At 28.8% G+C, this 17098-nt stretch overlaps 4 protein-coding genes across 4 annotated transcripts; 2 read left to right on the top strand and 2 right to left on the bottom strand.

The window, feature by feature from the left end:
- The first annotated feature begins 355 nt into the window (after positions 1–355).
- Positions 356–6169, top strand: LOC127065554 (uncharacterized). Its single transcript, XM_050998028.1, is given in 11 exon segments — positions 356–960; positions 1332–1398; positions 1484–1763; positions 3205–3412; positions 3499–3731; positions 3833–4122; positions 4204–4980; positions 5243–5350; positions 5461–5629; positions 5631–5951; positions 6036–6169. Coding segments are annotated over 11 exon segments (2589 nt in total). The 5' UTR covers positions 356–899; the 3' UTR covers positions 6111–6169.
- Positions 6170–6275: 106 nt separating this feature from the next.
- Positions 6276–7893, top strand: LOC127065548 (uncharacterized). The gene is made up of 3 exons (XM_050998014.1): positions 6276–6432; positions 6602–6823; positions 6912–7893. Exons 1-3 carry the CDS (start codon positions 6286–6288, stop codon positions 7380–7382), a joined length of 840 nt encoding a protein of 279 aa, XP_050853971.1. The 5' UTR covers positions 6276–6285; the 3' UTR covers positions 7383–7893.
- Positions 7894–8954: 1061 nt separating this feature from the next.
- LOC127065544 (DNA ligase 1-like) lies at positions 8955–14303 on the bottom strand. The gene is made up of 5 exons (XM_050998011.1): positions 13960–14303; positions 13324–13600; positions 12948–13234; positions 12586–12820; positions 8955–12503 (listed from the first exon to the last, which is right to left on the bottom strand). The coding sequence occupies exons 1-5, from the start codon at positions 14137–14139 to the stop codon at positions 12454–12456; spliced, it is 1029 nt and encodes a 342-aa protein (XP_050853968.1). The 5' UTR covers positions 14140–14303; the 3' UTR covers positions 8955–12453.
- Positions 14304–14718: 415 nt separating this feature from the next.
- Positions 14719–16860, bottom strand: LOC127065538 (RNA-binding region-containing protein 3). Its single transcript, XM_050997998.1, has 6 exons — positions 16717–16860; positions 16098–16577; positions 15880–16024; positions 15315–15818; positions 15074–15227; positions 14719–14993 (listed from the first exon to the last, which is right to left on the bottom strand). The coding sequence occupies exons 1-6, from the start codon at positions 16735–16737 to the stop codon at positions 14834–14836; spliced, it is 1464 nt and encodes a 487-aa protein (XP_050853955.1). The 5' UTR covers positions 16738–16860; the 3' UTR covers positions 14719–14833.
- Positions 16861–17098: the final 238 nt, after the last annotated feature.

The raw sequence follows: 17098 nt of genomic DNA, 5'->3' as shown, positions 1-17098 counted from the left end.
GGAAATGAAATATCTAAATGCGTATGTATTTACGTAATTCCATACATTGATTATTTTACACATATGAATATATATATATATATATATTATTTTTTCATTTTTATTCTCTATTATAACATTACAATATTTATTATTCGTTAAATCTCATCTTTAATTCCATGTTCTAGTTTTATTGAAAACATTCTTTAGTACTCATAACTAACTTTTCGAATAAATAAGATATAATACAAAACGTTTTAATAATAATCAATCTCATTAGAAAAAAAAATAAATAAAAAGGAACGCAAATTTGAGACGTGAAAGAAGAAATCGATCAATCTGGATATCCGATCTTGACGACGTTGAAACTGTTGCATTTCGCTATAAATGCTAATCTCTGACCGTCAAATAGCTGTGGAGGTCATTATCCCTTATCGTGGAATATACTGAGAATCAATATTATCGACCCTGAGAAGAAGTAACGCGTCGGATATCACGCGGTTGATTCCACGACAGTTCCTATGGAAACAGGGAACGATCGAATTGTGCCCATGTAAGTTGACTCGATGGTATGCGAGTACAAGGTATATATGAATCAATGGCAGGTAAACCTAGTTTAGTCTTACGGAGCTACCGCAGTTACAAATATTGACACGACCTGCGATGAACTCGCGAGACGACGTTAACGTCGTCCACCTTCGAAGTTCTCTCCGGAAGTTACCTGTCTGCTACCAAACTCTGCTTTTGTCTTCGTAGGAACGTACCTTAGGTAGGATATATTTCCAACTATCCAAATCTCTCTAGGAGTTTGGATGATATTAGGAAATTTTTCATCATTTTTTGCTCCATTCATATCGTCATTTTATCAAACGCGCGCGCTTCTTCTTCGATGTCAATCGTGAAATCAATGTCACGCGTCGATGATGAACGCGAGGACGACTCTAGTAGAACAGAAGAGGATTCAGTGGGCGAAGGAGAGAGGTACGTCTATCTTTGATTATAAGGGAGGATCGATCTAAGGAAAGATCGATTACGCATTATTTAGTTTTATTGTAATTATTAATTGCTTATAATTCTTTTTTTACAATTACAGTAGTTTCCACTTTATGAATTTTTCTTTGTTAAAATTACCAGATTTATTTATAAGAAATGATAATTTCCATTTTATGACGCAGAAAGATCGAAACGAATTAATTCATATAGTTGAGAAATATCTATATTCGATACACTGAAAAAGTAATTTATTTAATAAAATAGTACTTTAATAGTTTTGTTAAAATATTTCATTATTAATTAATGTAAACTATACTTGCTTCATCTACACTTATCTTCTTTGTGTTTATATATTGTAGAAGAAATGGCACGTCTTGGAAATTGGGGTACACTGAAGCATAATGATACTATCCGCACGACTGTTCGGTAAATATTGAGTAATTGAATAATAATTGATCACGTATATTAATCGAATATCAAATTAAATCATTTATCAAAATGCTTCATACAGCACATATGCAACTGGCTCAAGATTATCTTTAATCGACTCAAAAGACAAGCAGATATCATCGCAACCCTTTCGTGCTACTGGTCATTATGGAAGTAACATGAACTTAAAGACCTTATCAACGGATTGTACCGGAAACGTTACTACGAATTTGAAGAATTTCGATTACTCCAGTGGTAGTTTAATTAATCTTAATGATCACACAGAAATATCGCGTATTCGACGTAGAAGTCCAAGTTTGCCACCAATTTATAATAAAGAGCAGCAACAATATTTATGTCAGGTCAGTATTTTGAAATGTTATTGATCTTATACTTAGTGTTTAGATACATAATAATTTATGGAGGTAATGTCAATCAAATATAACGATCGTTAAATTTGCACGAGAGTATTTTAAGAGAACTGTTTTCTCGTTTATTATTACTCTTTTTAAATCGTTGAGGGTTGAATTCTAATCGATCGACCATCGAGCTCAAAAAACCTGTTTTTCGTGCGGAGGAATTCACAATTGTTAATAATAATCTTAGTTTAGGAATTATAAATCGTTCTAAATGGAAGTGACCAAGAAAAATCAAATAAGCTAAAAGATGAATATAGATTAGCTTAGGTCTTCCAAAGGTGTATTTATGTGTATCATTTATAATATAAATATAAACCCATAAAAATTATAAAAATATTCATTATGAAATCAACGATGAAGAAATAGATTTGAAAGAAATATGCTTGGCCTATTTGATGAATCGATTTATACTACCTGTAAGTAGTCACATAAAAATTCTTGACTTATGTATGCGATATTCTCGGAACGTTATTACACGTCCTAATTAATTCTAAGAAATAAGAAATTTCCTAAATTCTAAGAAATTTTGTTTTGAATCAATATAACATGGAGAATCTAATTATTAAATAATAAAAGTCTTATTTCAAATAAAACGTATATAAACGATGTAGGTTACTTTTAATATTTCAAAGGAATATAAACTGTTGAGTCTAACTAGTAACTATCTAATCTATACACTTCCATGTAAAGTCGGGACACAAAATTGCCAGATGTATCACTTAAGAAACGAATCGGGTTTATAACCATTAGATTATACTGGGTCAATAACCACGAAACACGATCGTTACGTCTTTACGAAGTAAAAGTAGAAGTAAGGCACTTGGCAAATCGATTCTTATCGTATAATTAAGGTTCGCCGACCCGAATAATGTCACGATATAATTTAACTTTGTTCAGGGAACTCCTTTTTATTCCTATTTTTTTTTTCACGTAACAAATTTAATATCTGATCGATATTATTTAAGGAAATAAAAAAGAATATTTTGAAGATAGATTTTAATAAACCAACTTACATATTTTACGCGTTAAAATATTCAAGTATTATCGATGTAACAAATCATATGTATCAGTATAAGTTGGAGAATCCTCGAGCCGTGTGTTCTTGTCACAAACTGATACGTTAACGTGTAGATTTATTTGGATGTCACATTGCAATATCTATAAAGAGCACGATGGACGAAACCGTTCGTCACGCAATATCCATTTTCCTGTTACACGCGATTGTGGTTGATATTTTGTATAATCGATACATGTGAATTTGCAAGATTATAAATCATATGAAAATCACTTTGCTAGATAAGCGTAAGTAAATCACGCGAAAGAGTTAATCATTTTTCATGTCTATAAAATATTAAAGGTACAACGTTTTCATTTGTCTTCGTAGGAACAACAACGTGACTTCGACAGCGAAGGGTTGCGTTACCACCAGACTCATAAGCCACAAAAACAGCCGCAACAGCATCGATCGAACGATCGTCACGAAAACCAGAACGAACCGTCACACCATTACGGCTCGTTAGGCGAAGAACGCGAGGGTGAAACTTCAGGTTACGCTAGCGATTCCATCGATGTACCGTTGCCGGAATCTCGGCGTAAGAAAAATTCTTTTTTAATATGTATACAATATATCAAATTATTTTTATTTATTCCGATATTGATATTATGTCTATCTCTTAAGGACTCATACCGGGATGTAAGGGTTCTGAGACGGATACAATGGAAAGAACTTGGCAAAATCCTTATTACACAACACCAGATAACTCGTTACCATCATCAAGGAGGCTTTCAGATGGAAGAGCTGGAGAATTGATAAACAGACCTAGATGGGGTAGCGTCTGGGGACAAGATAGTGTAAGAGGAGATCCACCACCACCACCATCTTGGCTTTCAAGATTAGATCAGTCGAGTCAAGTAATAGATACTATAAGAATTTTCTCATCAATTAGTTTTCTTTTTTTTTATTTATCGAAATATATGTGTGTGTGTGCATAAAACTACTTTTTTATTATTAGGTATTAGTAATAAATCACGATAGTGCAAGCAGTCCAGATAGTTCAACCACCGGGTCAACAGGTTCCGACACTACTAAAACTTATCTTCGTGGTCAAAACATACCAGTTGACGCAAATATTCTTCAAGAACGAGAAATAAGGAGACAGAAAGCTCTTGAACTTCAAAATGCTATAAAACAGCAACTCGAGGAAAAAGATAGACAAAGGAAGGAAGAAAAAGCGAGAAGATTAAGGGAGGAACAATTGGAAGAGGAAAGGATTAAGCGAGAAAGGGATAAGGAAAAAGAAAGGTATTGTAATAAATATATTAATTATTATTATTATTATTTTGTCAATATATTTTGCGAAAACTATAAATCGTATTTTGAAAGATTCGAAGAGGAACAAAGAAAATTAAAAGAAAAGGAAGAAGCAAAATTAAAGAAAGCTGAAGCGATGCGTGAAATTCTTCAAGCGGCAGAGAATTCAGCGAAAGAAGAAAAAAAGAATCGGCGGAAACGTATCGAAATGGAGGAAACGACGCTAAATCCTACATCCGAAGGTTACGAGTTTAAAACAAAACAATATCCAGTAAAAAATTGCACGGATAACAAGTCTCAAGAACATTTAGATAATTGTTGCAATGAATCGCAAATTTCAAAAGATGCAAAAGAAATTAGTCAGAAAAATATTAATCATGAAAAAGAGAAAATCGTTCATTTAGAGAAATCGGAAAGCACGACGGAAGAAATAAATTCTGTGCAAGTTCCAATTAGTAAGGACGTGGCGATCGTTTTGAGTGGAAGATTAGAAGATTCGGAGTTACTTAAAAAAGCTAATTTGCAATTAGTAAATTTGGTCGTCACTCCAAGTCCGAGAAAATCGGAAAACGAATCAGGATTATCTTTGGGATTAGATGTTCTAATGAAGAATCTAGGAAGCCCAATTCTAGCTAAAAGTTCTTCGAAAATCTCACCGACGATTACTGAAAATCGGCTACTCACACCCAGCAAATACAGAATGACTTCTGGTCGAGATTTTGGTACGCAGACCGATATCGAAAGTGATCTTCAGGATCTTCGCGAGAAGATTCAAGAATCGTCAACAAAGGATGGATCGATTAAGGAACGGAAGGACACAACCAATGCAAACAGAAGAGACGTAGAAAAGTGAGTCGATCCAAGTTCGACATCGCGAAACGCTTCAACAGTAAATTCGTGGAAGCTATTCTTCTATAATGCATAATACCAAGGCGGTAACTACTATTCTTATTTTCTTTCAAGACGATCATTTTTTGTGAAATATTACGGAATTGCCGAAAGAAACGAAAGTAACTACCTATATCTTTTTTTTTCTACGCGTTATTATGTACGTGTCTGTAAAAATCTATTTTAATAGTATATTAATTTATACTCGTCTTGTTATCGTAAGGTCAACGAATGTATGTCAAGCAGAAGAACTTCCGACCAAAACATTTGCAAGGTCTAAATCTCAGCCCCGACCAAGTATTGAGTCCAGGCCACGTTGGAATGCCAATAGGTATAAGTCAAGTAACCAGAGCATTTAATTACTCAATTAATTCAATTTTTATTAACGATTACAAAGAATCGATATATAGAAACAAATGTATGATCAATTTTCATTTATAGACCAGGTACGCGATATAGAACGCAAAGTGAAAAAGATCCGCATTATCAAAGACGATTGCGTCTGAGAAAGCGTCAAGTTGAATCCAGCGATGAAGGATCGAGGTACAAAAATTGTTTTTCTTTAATTCATAAATAATATTTATACTCTTTTACATTTCTATTAAACTCATTCTAAATCTTTGTATAGATCACCATCTCCCGAAAGAAGGAAACCGATAAATACAAAAATAAAAATGCGAAATTCGATTAGAAGGAAATTAAAGGTCGATAGTTACGATGCCGATCTATCAATGGACAGTCTCAATTCTGTTGTACCATTGCGTATCGATAGAAATGGAAAGATTAATATTGAAACTAATCCAAACAACAGAAATCATAAACGTTTACTCGATATTAATCATATGGATGAAATCGAAGGAAAGCCAGAAAATAAGCAGTCTAATATTTGGTGCGGACGTGAAATTTTAGAGAAATTAAATTCTTTAAGAAATGTATATAAAAAATATAATTAATTTGTGCTTTTAAAAGAAACTGTTCGATATTTTCGAAACATTTAAGAATTTATAATGTTTCAGGGTCTTTTGATGAAACAAATAGAATGGGATCCCAATAGAAGTTTGGTATCACCAACTGCATCGGAAATTTTTTAATATAATCAAAATCATGCGCATATTAAAACATCCTTTTGTTTGTTTCCTTTCTTTTTTCATAGAGAGCGATTGCGTAGATTATAGAGAATATGAAATAGTAAGATAAAAAGTGAAAACAGAAATGAAAATATAAAGATATGAGGCATTCTTCTCGCGTTACAGATATTAAATTGTAATGGCGTTCGAGTTAGATGATCTTTTGAAGGACGATAAAAAAGATGCTAATTTAATACCGGATCTGAGTAAAGCGACATGTAATTCTCAAGAGGAATTCAAACAATTATTGGAACATTGTCCAGAATTTAAGATCAAATCAGAAAAGGTTTGTTTACAACATTCGAAGTTAATCGTAATTCTTTACTTACAAATCCTCTTAATCTTATAAAAATATATGCATCTAATATTTGATAAAAATACCTAAAATATATCGAAGTAACAATATGATTTCATTTTTTTTGTACACTTACTATGATTTTTATTGTTACACTAAGGTAAAAAAAGAAGATACCAAGGTACGTGATAAAGAATTTTCTTGGAAAGCTACCAAAAAAGAATTGAAAGCTATTGAAAGAGAATGGGCATACGGAGATCCCATACCGCCCGACATGAAAAATTTAAATCTTCACGAATTACAACAAGTTGCTATCGATTGGAGAATGCTTACGCCGATTAGACCGAAACTTCGCCAAGATGAAGAACTGTTTTCAAGATTGGTAATCCTTTATCTATTATCATAAAATTATACTATGAATATATGAAACCAAAATCATTTATTAGACAAAGTATAATTGTTATCTATAGGTAGAAATGGGGAAGTTAGAAGCAAAAACTCGCATGAAAGAACGACGTTCCTTTGTAAGTCCAATAAGACGTAATAAAAATCGAGCTGGTATTATCGAGAGTAGTGTTAAAATTTGCGGGGAATGCGGGGAAGAATATTGTTTTGGTGAAACTTGCGGCGATATTTTGTATGACTCGTACGTTCGAGTCGCTGTTTTGACTCAGCAATCTAAGACGAAAATCTCTGCCGATACAGAAGCCATTATCGCTAATATGAATCGTCCTAAAAAGCAGAAAAGGAAAAAACTTAAAACAAAAAGTAAGACTCCCAGAAAAAGTGTACGTTTGTTGATTCACCATAAAACGAAAAAGCTTACAAATAAAAGCAATAAGAATAGACGCGAGAGTGATGTCGAAGAATCCGTAAAACCCATAAAACAATTTAAAAGAAAATGCACTAAATATCGGAAAAAAGGGCAATCGAACAAATGATCGCATTATACAGACGACAAATAATTTCCCATATAAAAGTAAATATAAAAGTTCTTCCAAGCTTTTCCTTGCCATATTTTTTTCTATACATTTGTTTAAATTTGTTAAAAAATTAACATAAACATAATTAAATCATAAAAATAGACTTAATATGTATTTCTAACGATAATAGTTAAATATGAAAACTTTATAAAAATATACAATAATATTAATTATACATTTAGTAGAAACTATATACGATCATTATAAAGCATTAATGAGACTCGTATGTATATACCTTTCCACATTTAATGCTATTCATGTGCTAATATTATACTCAATAGGTGTATGACTTTTAGAATTACTTCGAACTTCTGTTTAGAAATAAATAATAAACTTCTAGGTGTATGTAGTAACAGATTCGTATTAAAAGTAGGTAATTTCAATGATTTTAGGATTTTCGTAGTTTTAATTCACACTAGTAGCATACGTGCTTAAAGAAAAAGATATAAATAATAAATTATAAATATATTAAAAATCATCATTATCAATAATATCATTATTAAAAATCATATATATGAAAATCATTATTGTCGATATAAATATGTAAATGCGCACAATATCGCACAATGATACTGCATACAGGCATAATAAAAATCCAATTATATGCTGGAAAAATATAATTTTTATTCGTTTATCATTATCTGCATCTGTTCTACTTCATAGTAGCTTATATTCCTTGCATGTTTTATCAAAGTATCACAATCAAAACTACGATTATATTAGAGAAATCTTCTGCTGCCAAAACGAAGGACATTTAATAAGACTCTCTTTTTATCACTATAGAAATATAAGCTTATCTTCAATTTATCTTTAAAATTTTAATACATATATTTATCGTGTAATTAAATATTATTTTTTCTTCAAGAGGTAGTTTTGATATCATTGAACTAATGCTATTTTCTTCTTTTTTCGAACTAAGAATAAAATACAAGATCAGGAAGCAGAATATCTCTCTTGAATTATAATTTTCCATAGATTTCTTATAATATTTCATTATTATTTAATTTTACTTGATTAATCTTAATATTAAATCAATAACTAATGATCATTAATCTAAGATTAAAGTAATAAATACGCACTTTACATGACATATTAATAAAAATATCTATAACGATATATTTGTAGGAAGTTTTCAATATTATTAAATTTTTTAAGTAAAATGAATTATATATTCTAGCTGTTTATACTGTTGAAAAATCATATTATGACTTATAACTCTTTTCTCTTTACCTTAAATATACATATAATTAAATATGTAAATTATTATTTTTTAACTTTTTTATTTTAATTGAAAGTAATAAAAATGCTAAGTATACACTTAGAGTTCCTTTATTTTCATAATAATTTTCTTTTTAAAATATTTTATAATAAATTTATGAAACATATTCATAATCTCATAAAATTGTTTTTATAATTCAAAAAAATACTAGTTACTTGTAAACTATTATAAAAACACTTAGTAATGCACATATGAACATATGTAAAACAATTGTTCATAAATAAAATTTGGAATGATTAAACAGATACTAATTCAATTTTTTATCACGTTTTATATTATATCGATGCAAACATTTAGATTTAGATATTAAAAACTATTACTACAATTTTTAATGACGATTGCACATATAATTGTAATCAGAAAATTATTTTTTAATATACATATGTACAATTTGAATATTATCTTTTTATTTACAGTAATTATAATTTTATTGATAAAATTCTTGAAATTTTTTGATCGTACTACAAGAAAATTATACAAAAAGAATATCCACATATGCACAAAGAGTATTTATTTTTCATATATACTTTTGCCTGCATTATTTCATGATATAATTACCTCAAAATTTCAAACAAAGATCATTTAATGTATGATTTATCAATGTAACATTTTTTAGTAATTAATGAACTAAATATTTGAAACTGCTTCATATAGTACTACATGATTATTATTTTAAAAAATAATGTTTCTAAGATATGTTTACTGTAAAACATAAAGTCAATACGAAAAAATTATGGAAAATATTTAAGTACATTAATAATTATTTTATACAAACAAAGTAAATAAAAGAAGTTGCACACAGTTGGAATTTACAAAAGAAATATTAAGCAAAACAAAAATGAAATTATAAAAGCAATTTAAAACAGAACCATATTTAATAATGTATATGTTATATCAAATAATAGAACAATGGTATTACCAAAGATCATAAAATATACATTGTAGATATATAATACCAGTTCTTTTATGAGATTTACTCTTAGAAAAATATAACATATAGCTATATATTTTCTGTTTGGCACATTAATGAGCTATACACTGATTATATGATATGAAAGATTAAACATTTATCCATTCTATATAAAGAGAAACATACTACAATTTTTTTATGTCTCAATTATAAAAAATATTGTGATGAAATTATAATTCTTATTATACTACAGAAAAGATCTTGTAATTACTGATATTTGAAAAAACACGAAACATGAACAAATTTTCCTATTTTGTGTATTCTATTCTTATATTTATAAAAAAAATATATATAATAAGATACCCTCCACTTCCTTTTTATCATGAAGAACCATTAGTGGTCCCATTATGCATATTCAAACCATAAAGTTCAGATATACAAAATGCTTATCACAAGATTTCATCAGGCATTTGCTTCAAATTTTTCTCTACATTACTCTCTTCAATAAAACTCGAAATTATCATAAACATTATTAAATAACGTTTAAATGAATTATGTAGAATAAATGTAAATATGCAATTAATGCCTACAATAATTATAATAATTAATATATTCTTAATTGATAGCTGCAAATAATAGACTTTTTCACATTTTACATTGTTTTCTAATAAAATACAAGCTGCTTATGTACGTTATGTAAAATAAGATTTATAATATATAATATATATGCTTCTAATCCATCTGTTTTTATATAAACACATTTATCTTTATACATAATTACCATCAACATTTTAGCATTTATACAGAGCATGCTATTTTATATATTAATGAAACAATTATTAACATTTTACACAAAAGCATTTTTACAGATGAATTCTGATACATTTAAAAAATACTTATCTATCCACTTTACATGAGCCATAATAAAAAAAGGCTCATTAAAATGATTTACATGGATAATAATGAAAAAAAATATATATCTGATAAAACTTTAACCACACTCATTAGTAATCTGTTGCTCCAGATTTTGTACCAATTGTTATTAGATATATTTAAATATATTGTAGCAATATAAAGCATGAAAAATTAATTTAGTTCCCACAAGTACATATATAAAAACAATTTCTATATTTTTATAGCACTGTGATGTACGCACATGTGGACTTAGCAAAAACATTAAACGTCATTATAATCATTCTATCAAAATACTTAAATAAAACAATTATCTGAGATCCATTGTAATAACAAACAATAGTTTGAAAATTAAGCCTCAATTCAAGTCTGTATTCTGGTATTTCAATTTATCTATGACACATAGCTCAAATTTTGTTTTGTGTCTATACTGCAAAGTATTGTCAGCAGTTAATAATTTATTTTATTTTTGTATTGTATTTAGGTAAAATCTTTTGTCATGTAGAGTTCGTATCAAAGAAATATATTATGTTTATTTAAATGTAATAAAAAATAAGATATGTGAATACAAACTTTGAATTACTTAGAAAATCAAAGTTTGCTAGGCCCATATTGCTTATTTAAGTTTTTTTTCCAGAATATTAATATAACAATAATGTGTATATTTACAGTTAATTATTTTTTAATAATATATATATATTTTCTATTTTTTACCAACCATTTTTACTTCACAAATATAATTTCTATATTATAATATAATGATTGATTTTTTAAAGTATTGTCCAATAGTACATCAAAACTATTCATACTATCTGGACAGTATTTTCAAATGGTTTTTACTATAACTTGATTGTATAGATTTCTTAGTGCTTGGCACACACTTATCATTATAAATTTATTTATAATCAGCATCACATTCTAGTACAAAAAAAACATTTGTTAAATGTAGTCAAATTTTAATAAGTTGTCTGATAATAGAAAAGATCTCTATGAAATTTGTATTTTCTTCAGTAAAATTTTATAACTTTTTAGAGAAGTTAAAAATAATATTCTGTTTTTATTTGAAGTCAAGTATAAATATAATTTGATATATCTTACTGTTTTAAAAATGTATAAACTTTTTTAAAATTCAGAAAAAGATTCACAGATATTTCTTTTAAGCAGTAATATTAACAAAAGTAGTTTTTTATCCTTTATGTAGGAAAATATGTCTTTAATAGATCTCTGTATGTTTTCTTTTTAAGAGATTGTCCTAATAATGACAACTTGAAGTATACTTTATACTTTCTACATTTTGGTTTACGATATTTGAAATATAAATAAATGATTAGAAACTATAGTGAACTAATAAAAAACAAATTAATGAACATATTTATATAGTATTGCAAACTAAAATTTTCCTATATAAAATATACGTTTACCTTAAAAAATAGGATGGCATAAGTACTAGATTCTAACTATGTAAACTGTTTTGCTTCTAGAGCCATGATATATCTCTACAGATCAAGGGAGATGTAATGTGCTATTATAAACATGTACCATGTTAAAATAATTTATCTTGTGTGATTACACTATGTCAAAAACTATGACTTATGCCACTTTCATTAAATGCAAGGCAGCTATGCCCCAGCTATAGGGTAGCTACAGTGGACATGTCAAAATAAAGTGGGAATATTTAAGAAGTCTTTTTATGAATGCTATGTACGCACCTGATGTCATGAATCCTATATGTAACTGTATTCGCTTAAAGAACTTAATCCAATTAATATTATATACAAAAATGAGGAACGATTTGGTCAGGCGGTTGATTGGTAAGTCACTTGAAAAGCACCCATCTTGTTCAAAGCAATGCATGTTTTTTGAACCAAGTAGGTTTCTCACTCCATTTCCTCTTAGTAAGAGAAGTTTATCATTCTTTTTGACTTTCCTTAGTTATCTTTCCGAGCCTTCTTCTTATTTTTCTTCTGCGACTTTGCATCTGTTCAAACATATGTGATGAAATGTATTAATGAAAGTTGCTTTAACACTCAAGTTACAATAATTACGTAAGGTTTTATTACCTCCTGATTCATCAGATGCAGAAGTATTTTTTTCCCGTGCTTGTTCCACTTTAGGATCAAAATTATCTACCTTTTTCTCCGCATCATTTTTCTTTTTTTGTACTGAATTTTCAACAGGTTTAGCATCTATATCTGCTCTAGAGGTTGTTGATACTTGTATATTTTCTTCTTCAGAAATCTTTTTATTCTTTTTTGATTTGGTACTTTTTTTTTCTTCTTTTTCTAATTTTTCAGTCTGTATAATAAGATGTAAATGTATATTAATATTCACATATCCTCTTTATTTATATAAGTTTAAATTAGTGATAAATCTATCATGATTTTACTAAATTAATAGAAAAAATATATAATCAATATCATACCTTATTTTGTTCTTCTTCCTTTTCTGATTCTTTCTCCTTAGTAACCTTGTCAGTAGAAATTGGAGTAAGTATTACTTCTTTTTTATCCTTTTCCTTTAATTCTTTATTTTCTGTTTCTTTAGCAACTTTGTCTTTAACTTCACCTTTATCTAGTTCCTTCTGTTTTGCAACAGCTTCATTAATTATATCAGCCTTTTTTGTGGCTTTTTTACCTTTCTTTGAAGGGCTTTCCTCTTCTTTTTTTTTATTTTTTTTATCTTTTCTAGAGTATGCTTGTTCCCAATCTCCTATATTTATATACACATATTAATTTATATACCAAATATACCAAAAATTGTTTAGTTTATAAATCTAAGAAATAATATCACACACTTACCATCATCAAAATCTACTGGTTTCTCTTGAACTAAATTTTTTAAATTCTTCTTGTTTTTTGTTTGCTCAACTTTATTTTCTTTTAAATCTTTTGCATCAATTTGACTTTTTTCCTTCTTAACAGAACTTTTATTATCTTCTTGTTTCTTTTCCTTTGACTTATTATCCATTTCATCTGCCTTTGATGTAGATTTCTTTGATGAAATTTCTGTTTTTGATACCACAGTTTTCTTAAGTGGACTTGCTTTCTCACTTGCTACTTGACCATTGCTAGCTTTCTGAAAGGGATAACAAATCTTATAGAAAATATACTATATTATTAAATAAAAGAAGAAGCTATCGCCGAAATTAAAAATAACAAAGAGCAAAAAGTATTGTGAAATACAAAAAAAACATTATTCACGTTTCGACGTACTATTGTTACGTCATATACTCGATGGACACCGTACACGTATACAAACTGTTCCAACCAAACCAGCTGATTATCATACATGTGTGCGCACGCGTTTACTCGCCGCTACACTAGCAAACCAACCATATGGCGACTCAAAATCATCGAAACAACAGACGAGACGTGAATCAAAAAGAAAAATAATGGTATCTTAAATGATAGAAATAATCTGAATTTTCTACCGACCTTATCTTTGGTTTTACCGCGCTTCTTGTTGCTAAGTTTCCGGTCCACGTCGGATAGTTGAGCGAACGGTGGTTGCTCGGCCTTCTTGAAACCGAAAGCAAAGACGAGGATGGCACAAATTAGAACAATTCCAATTGGTATCGCGTACTGCGAATGTTGAAGTAAAAGAGTGACGTCCATCGTGTTTTCAGGATTATTAACGAGTACACGAAAGCAACGAAAGGAAGAAAAGATACGGGACGGCGACGGAGCGGAGTGTACTATAGGTTCCGTGTACGGTTTGAGACGTGATGGTGGTCGGTGAACCGGACGTTGGACGCGCGCGCATACATGTACGATTTCTTATAAATGTGATCGAGCAAAGAAACGTAACTTCAGCGTACTCTACCGGCTGATTGTACAATTACTCAATGCCATTGTGCCAGGCGGGCGCCGACCTACGCTGACGCGGCTGTATGTACCACTACGTCAGTCATACAAGAGACTATTTTATTTAGCTCAAATTTTTGAAATATTCTCTCGTAATTGTTTTTGACTGAGAGATTCATCTTCTTAATATTTATTTTATTACTTCTTTTATTTAATTTATTAACATGTCAATAATATCTGCCGATTTGTTTGTTGTATTTACAATAAGTTTTCAATTTGATCGATTCTCCGTATAATTTTAAAAATCACGCAACAAAAAATAGAATAAATTTTTTGATCTTACAAAAATTTTGGACACAAAATGATATTGATTTATAATTTTTGTTTAGAGTAAAATTATTATTTACAATTCTCAAGATAAAGGAAAGGATATAAGGAAAAATATTTGTATAGATTGTTACAGATACAAAAAGGAACATCTTGTGAGACATGTGTATAGTATATATTAGCTATTTGAAACTTTAGCATACTGTACAACCATAGGCTTCTCTTTTAAGATATAACCATTAGTTTCTTGTAGAGCCAATTGTGCTTGAACTGTATTTTGTAATGTGACAAATGCTTGACCTTTCATCCTACCTTCTTGCATGAGACGAACGTTATATCTATAATTATAAATTTTTATGATTAAAATGTATATCTAGTATATAATTATATTAAATTAAATATATATTGTACAACTTACTCATGTTCAGTATTTGGTAATCCTGGTATTACATATTTCTTGTAGATATAGTGCAAATCATTTACTTCAACATGTTTTGCAAGATTTTTTATATACAATCGATTTGTTGGTTTTCCAGCATGGTAATTTTTGAAAACAGGAAGCAGTCTTTGATCTATGAGATGTATAGAATAAGAATATTTAATTTATTCAAAATTTCTATTATTGTATAAGTGACAAGTAAAATTAGAAATATTCTTACCATTAATTGATATTCTGTTTGATGCTAATTCTTCTGTTGTAATAAACTCAGGTTTTTCAGGTGATTGCTCAGTAGATTTTTCAAGAGATTCTTCACAAGAATGTTCCATATTTTTTTTCGAATGCTCGATATTCTTAGTGGGAAACATTAACCCAAATCCACTTTGTGTTTCTTGAGTATTATCAAGATTATGTTCAGATGAAACATTTGCTCCTTCTAATAATTTATCTACAGTTTTCAATTCAATTTTTAAACTTTTAGATTCACCAAGCTGTACAGACTCAAACATATCTTCTGGTCTGATTGCTTTTTGAATAGAACTAGATGCCATTGCCTGTTTTGCAGGATTAACAAATTTAGGAATTTTTAATCGTTTTTTAGATTGTATACATTTCCTTTTTATAGGTACATTTTGTAAAGATTTAACATTAATATCTTCATCAGACTCTATTTCAGATTCTTCTTCATCAGTTTCTTCATCTTTTTTGTCATTTTGCGAAAAACCTATATCAAAAAATAAAAAATTAAATTCAGAATTAAATATTTCAAATTCAAAATTACTTACCTTTTCCTTTTACTGATTCAAATATATCTTCACCTAAAATATCTTTATATTTCTCAATATCATAAATTTCTTTTAACATAGGAAATTCTACTTCTAGTTCTTCAAATGGTGGAGGTAAATTCATTCTGTTCATTAAATGTAACACCTTAAATGGTAAAGTGATAATAATAAAAATGTTGACAATATACAAAATAAAGGTTGTGATTAAATTATGATACCTGAGTATAAAAAGCTGGTTCTTTCAATAATTGTATAACTATCCTCAACAAAGTATTTTTTGTTGGTGGTGCATATTTATATTTTATATTTGGTGATGGTGGCTGTGTAAAAATCTGATTCATTGAGCTTCCATACAATCGTTTTAAAAAAGCTTGAAAATGAGATTTATTAACTGTTTCTTTTTCTATTTCATCCTTCATAATATCTTTATGATCAGTTTCATTTTCAGAAAATTCTATTGACATAGATTTTTTAGCGAATTCTACTGATAAATACTGTCCTTTGACTTTTATTTGATGTAAACGTAAAAGTGCTTCATTTGCTGCATTATGTGATGGAAATTTTACAAAAGTTATGGTATATTTACTAGAAGGCCGTATCGTACGTGTTTTTATAGCACCATATTTTTGAAATAATTCATTTCGTCGTTGATCAGAAAGATGAGATGGTAAATGAAGTACTTTGAGAGTGTCAAATATCTGAAAATACGAATATTTACTATCGATCATCCATGATATATTTATTACATTTTTTACTATAGGTTAGATACAGGAGACATTATGACTAGAATTAATTATATATTATCATAATTATCTTTGGAGAACTCAAATCACTAACATGATCTGTTTCAGGAGACATTATGACTTTAAAAATATAGAGTATACGTCTCTAATCGTGAAAGTATACATTACAAGGATATCTACACATGTAACACTAAATACGCATTACTTTTTGTGCCTAACTTCACAGTGTAAATTAATGTGAATATAGCAGCATCAATGAGCGATTTAATTACTAGCGGCAATTTTGAATTGTTTAATAGAGATTATAAAAATTAGGCTATGAATATAATATGATTTTCAATTTACAACGAATAACAAAAATATCATATAAAAGTTATATATCTTTTTATTAAATTTAAAATAAATACTTGGAAACAACTAAAAATAGTCTTATTAATTGATATGATCAAAATCAGTCGACAAATACTTTCTATGCT

Source organism: Vespula vulgaris, chromosome 8, assembly GCF_905475345.1.
Source record: "Vespula vulgaris chromosome 8, iyVesVulg1.1, whole genome shotgun sequence".
Lineage (NCBI taxonomy): Eukaryota > Metazoa > Arthropoda > Insecta > Hymenoptera > Vespidae > Vespula > Vespula vulgaris.
Note: the sequence above shows the minus strand (reverse complement) of the source record. Positions and strands in the feature narration are given on the sequence as shown.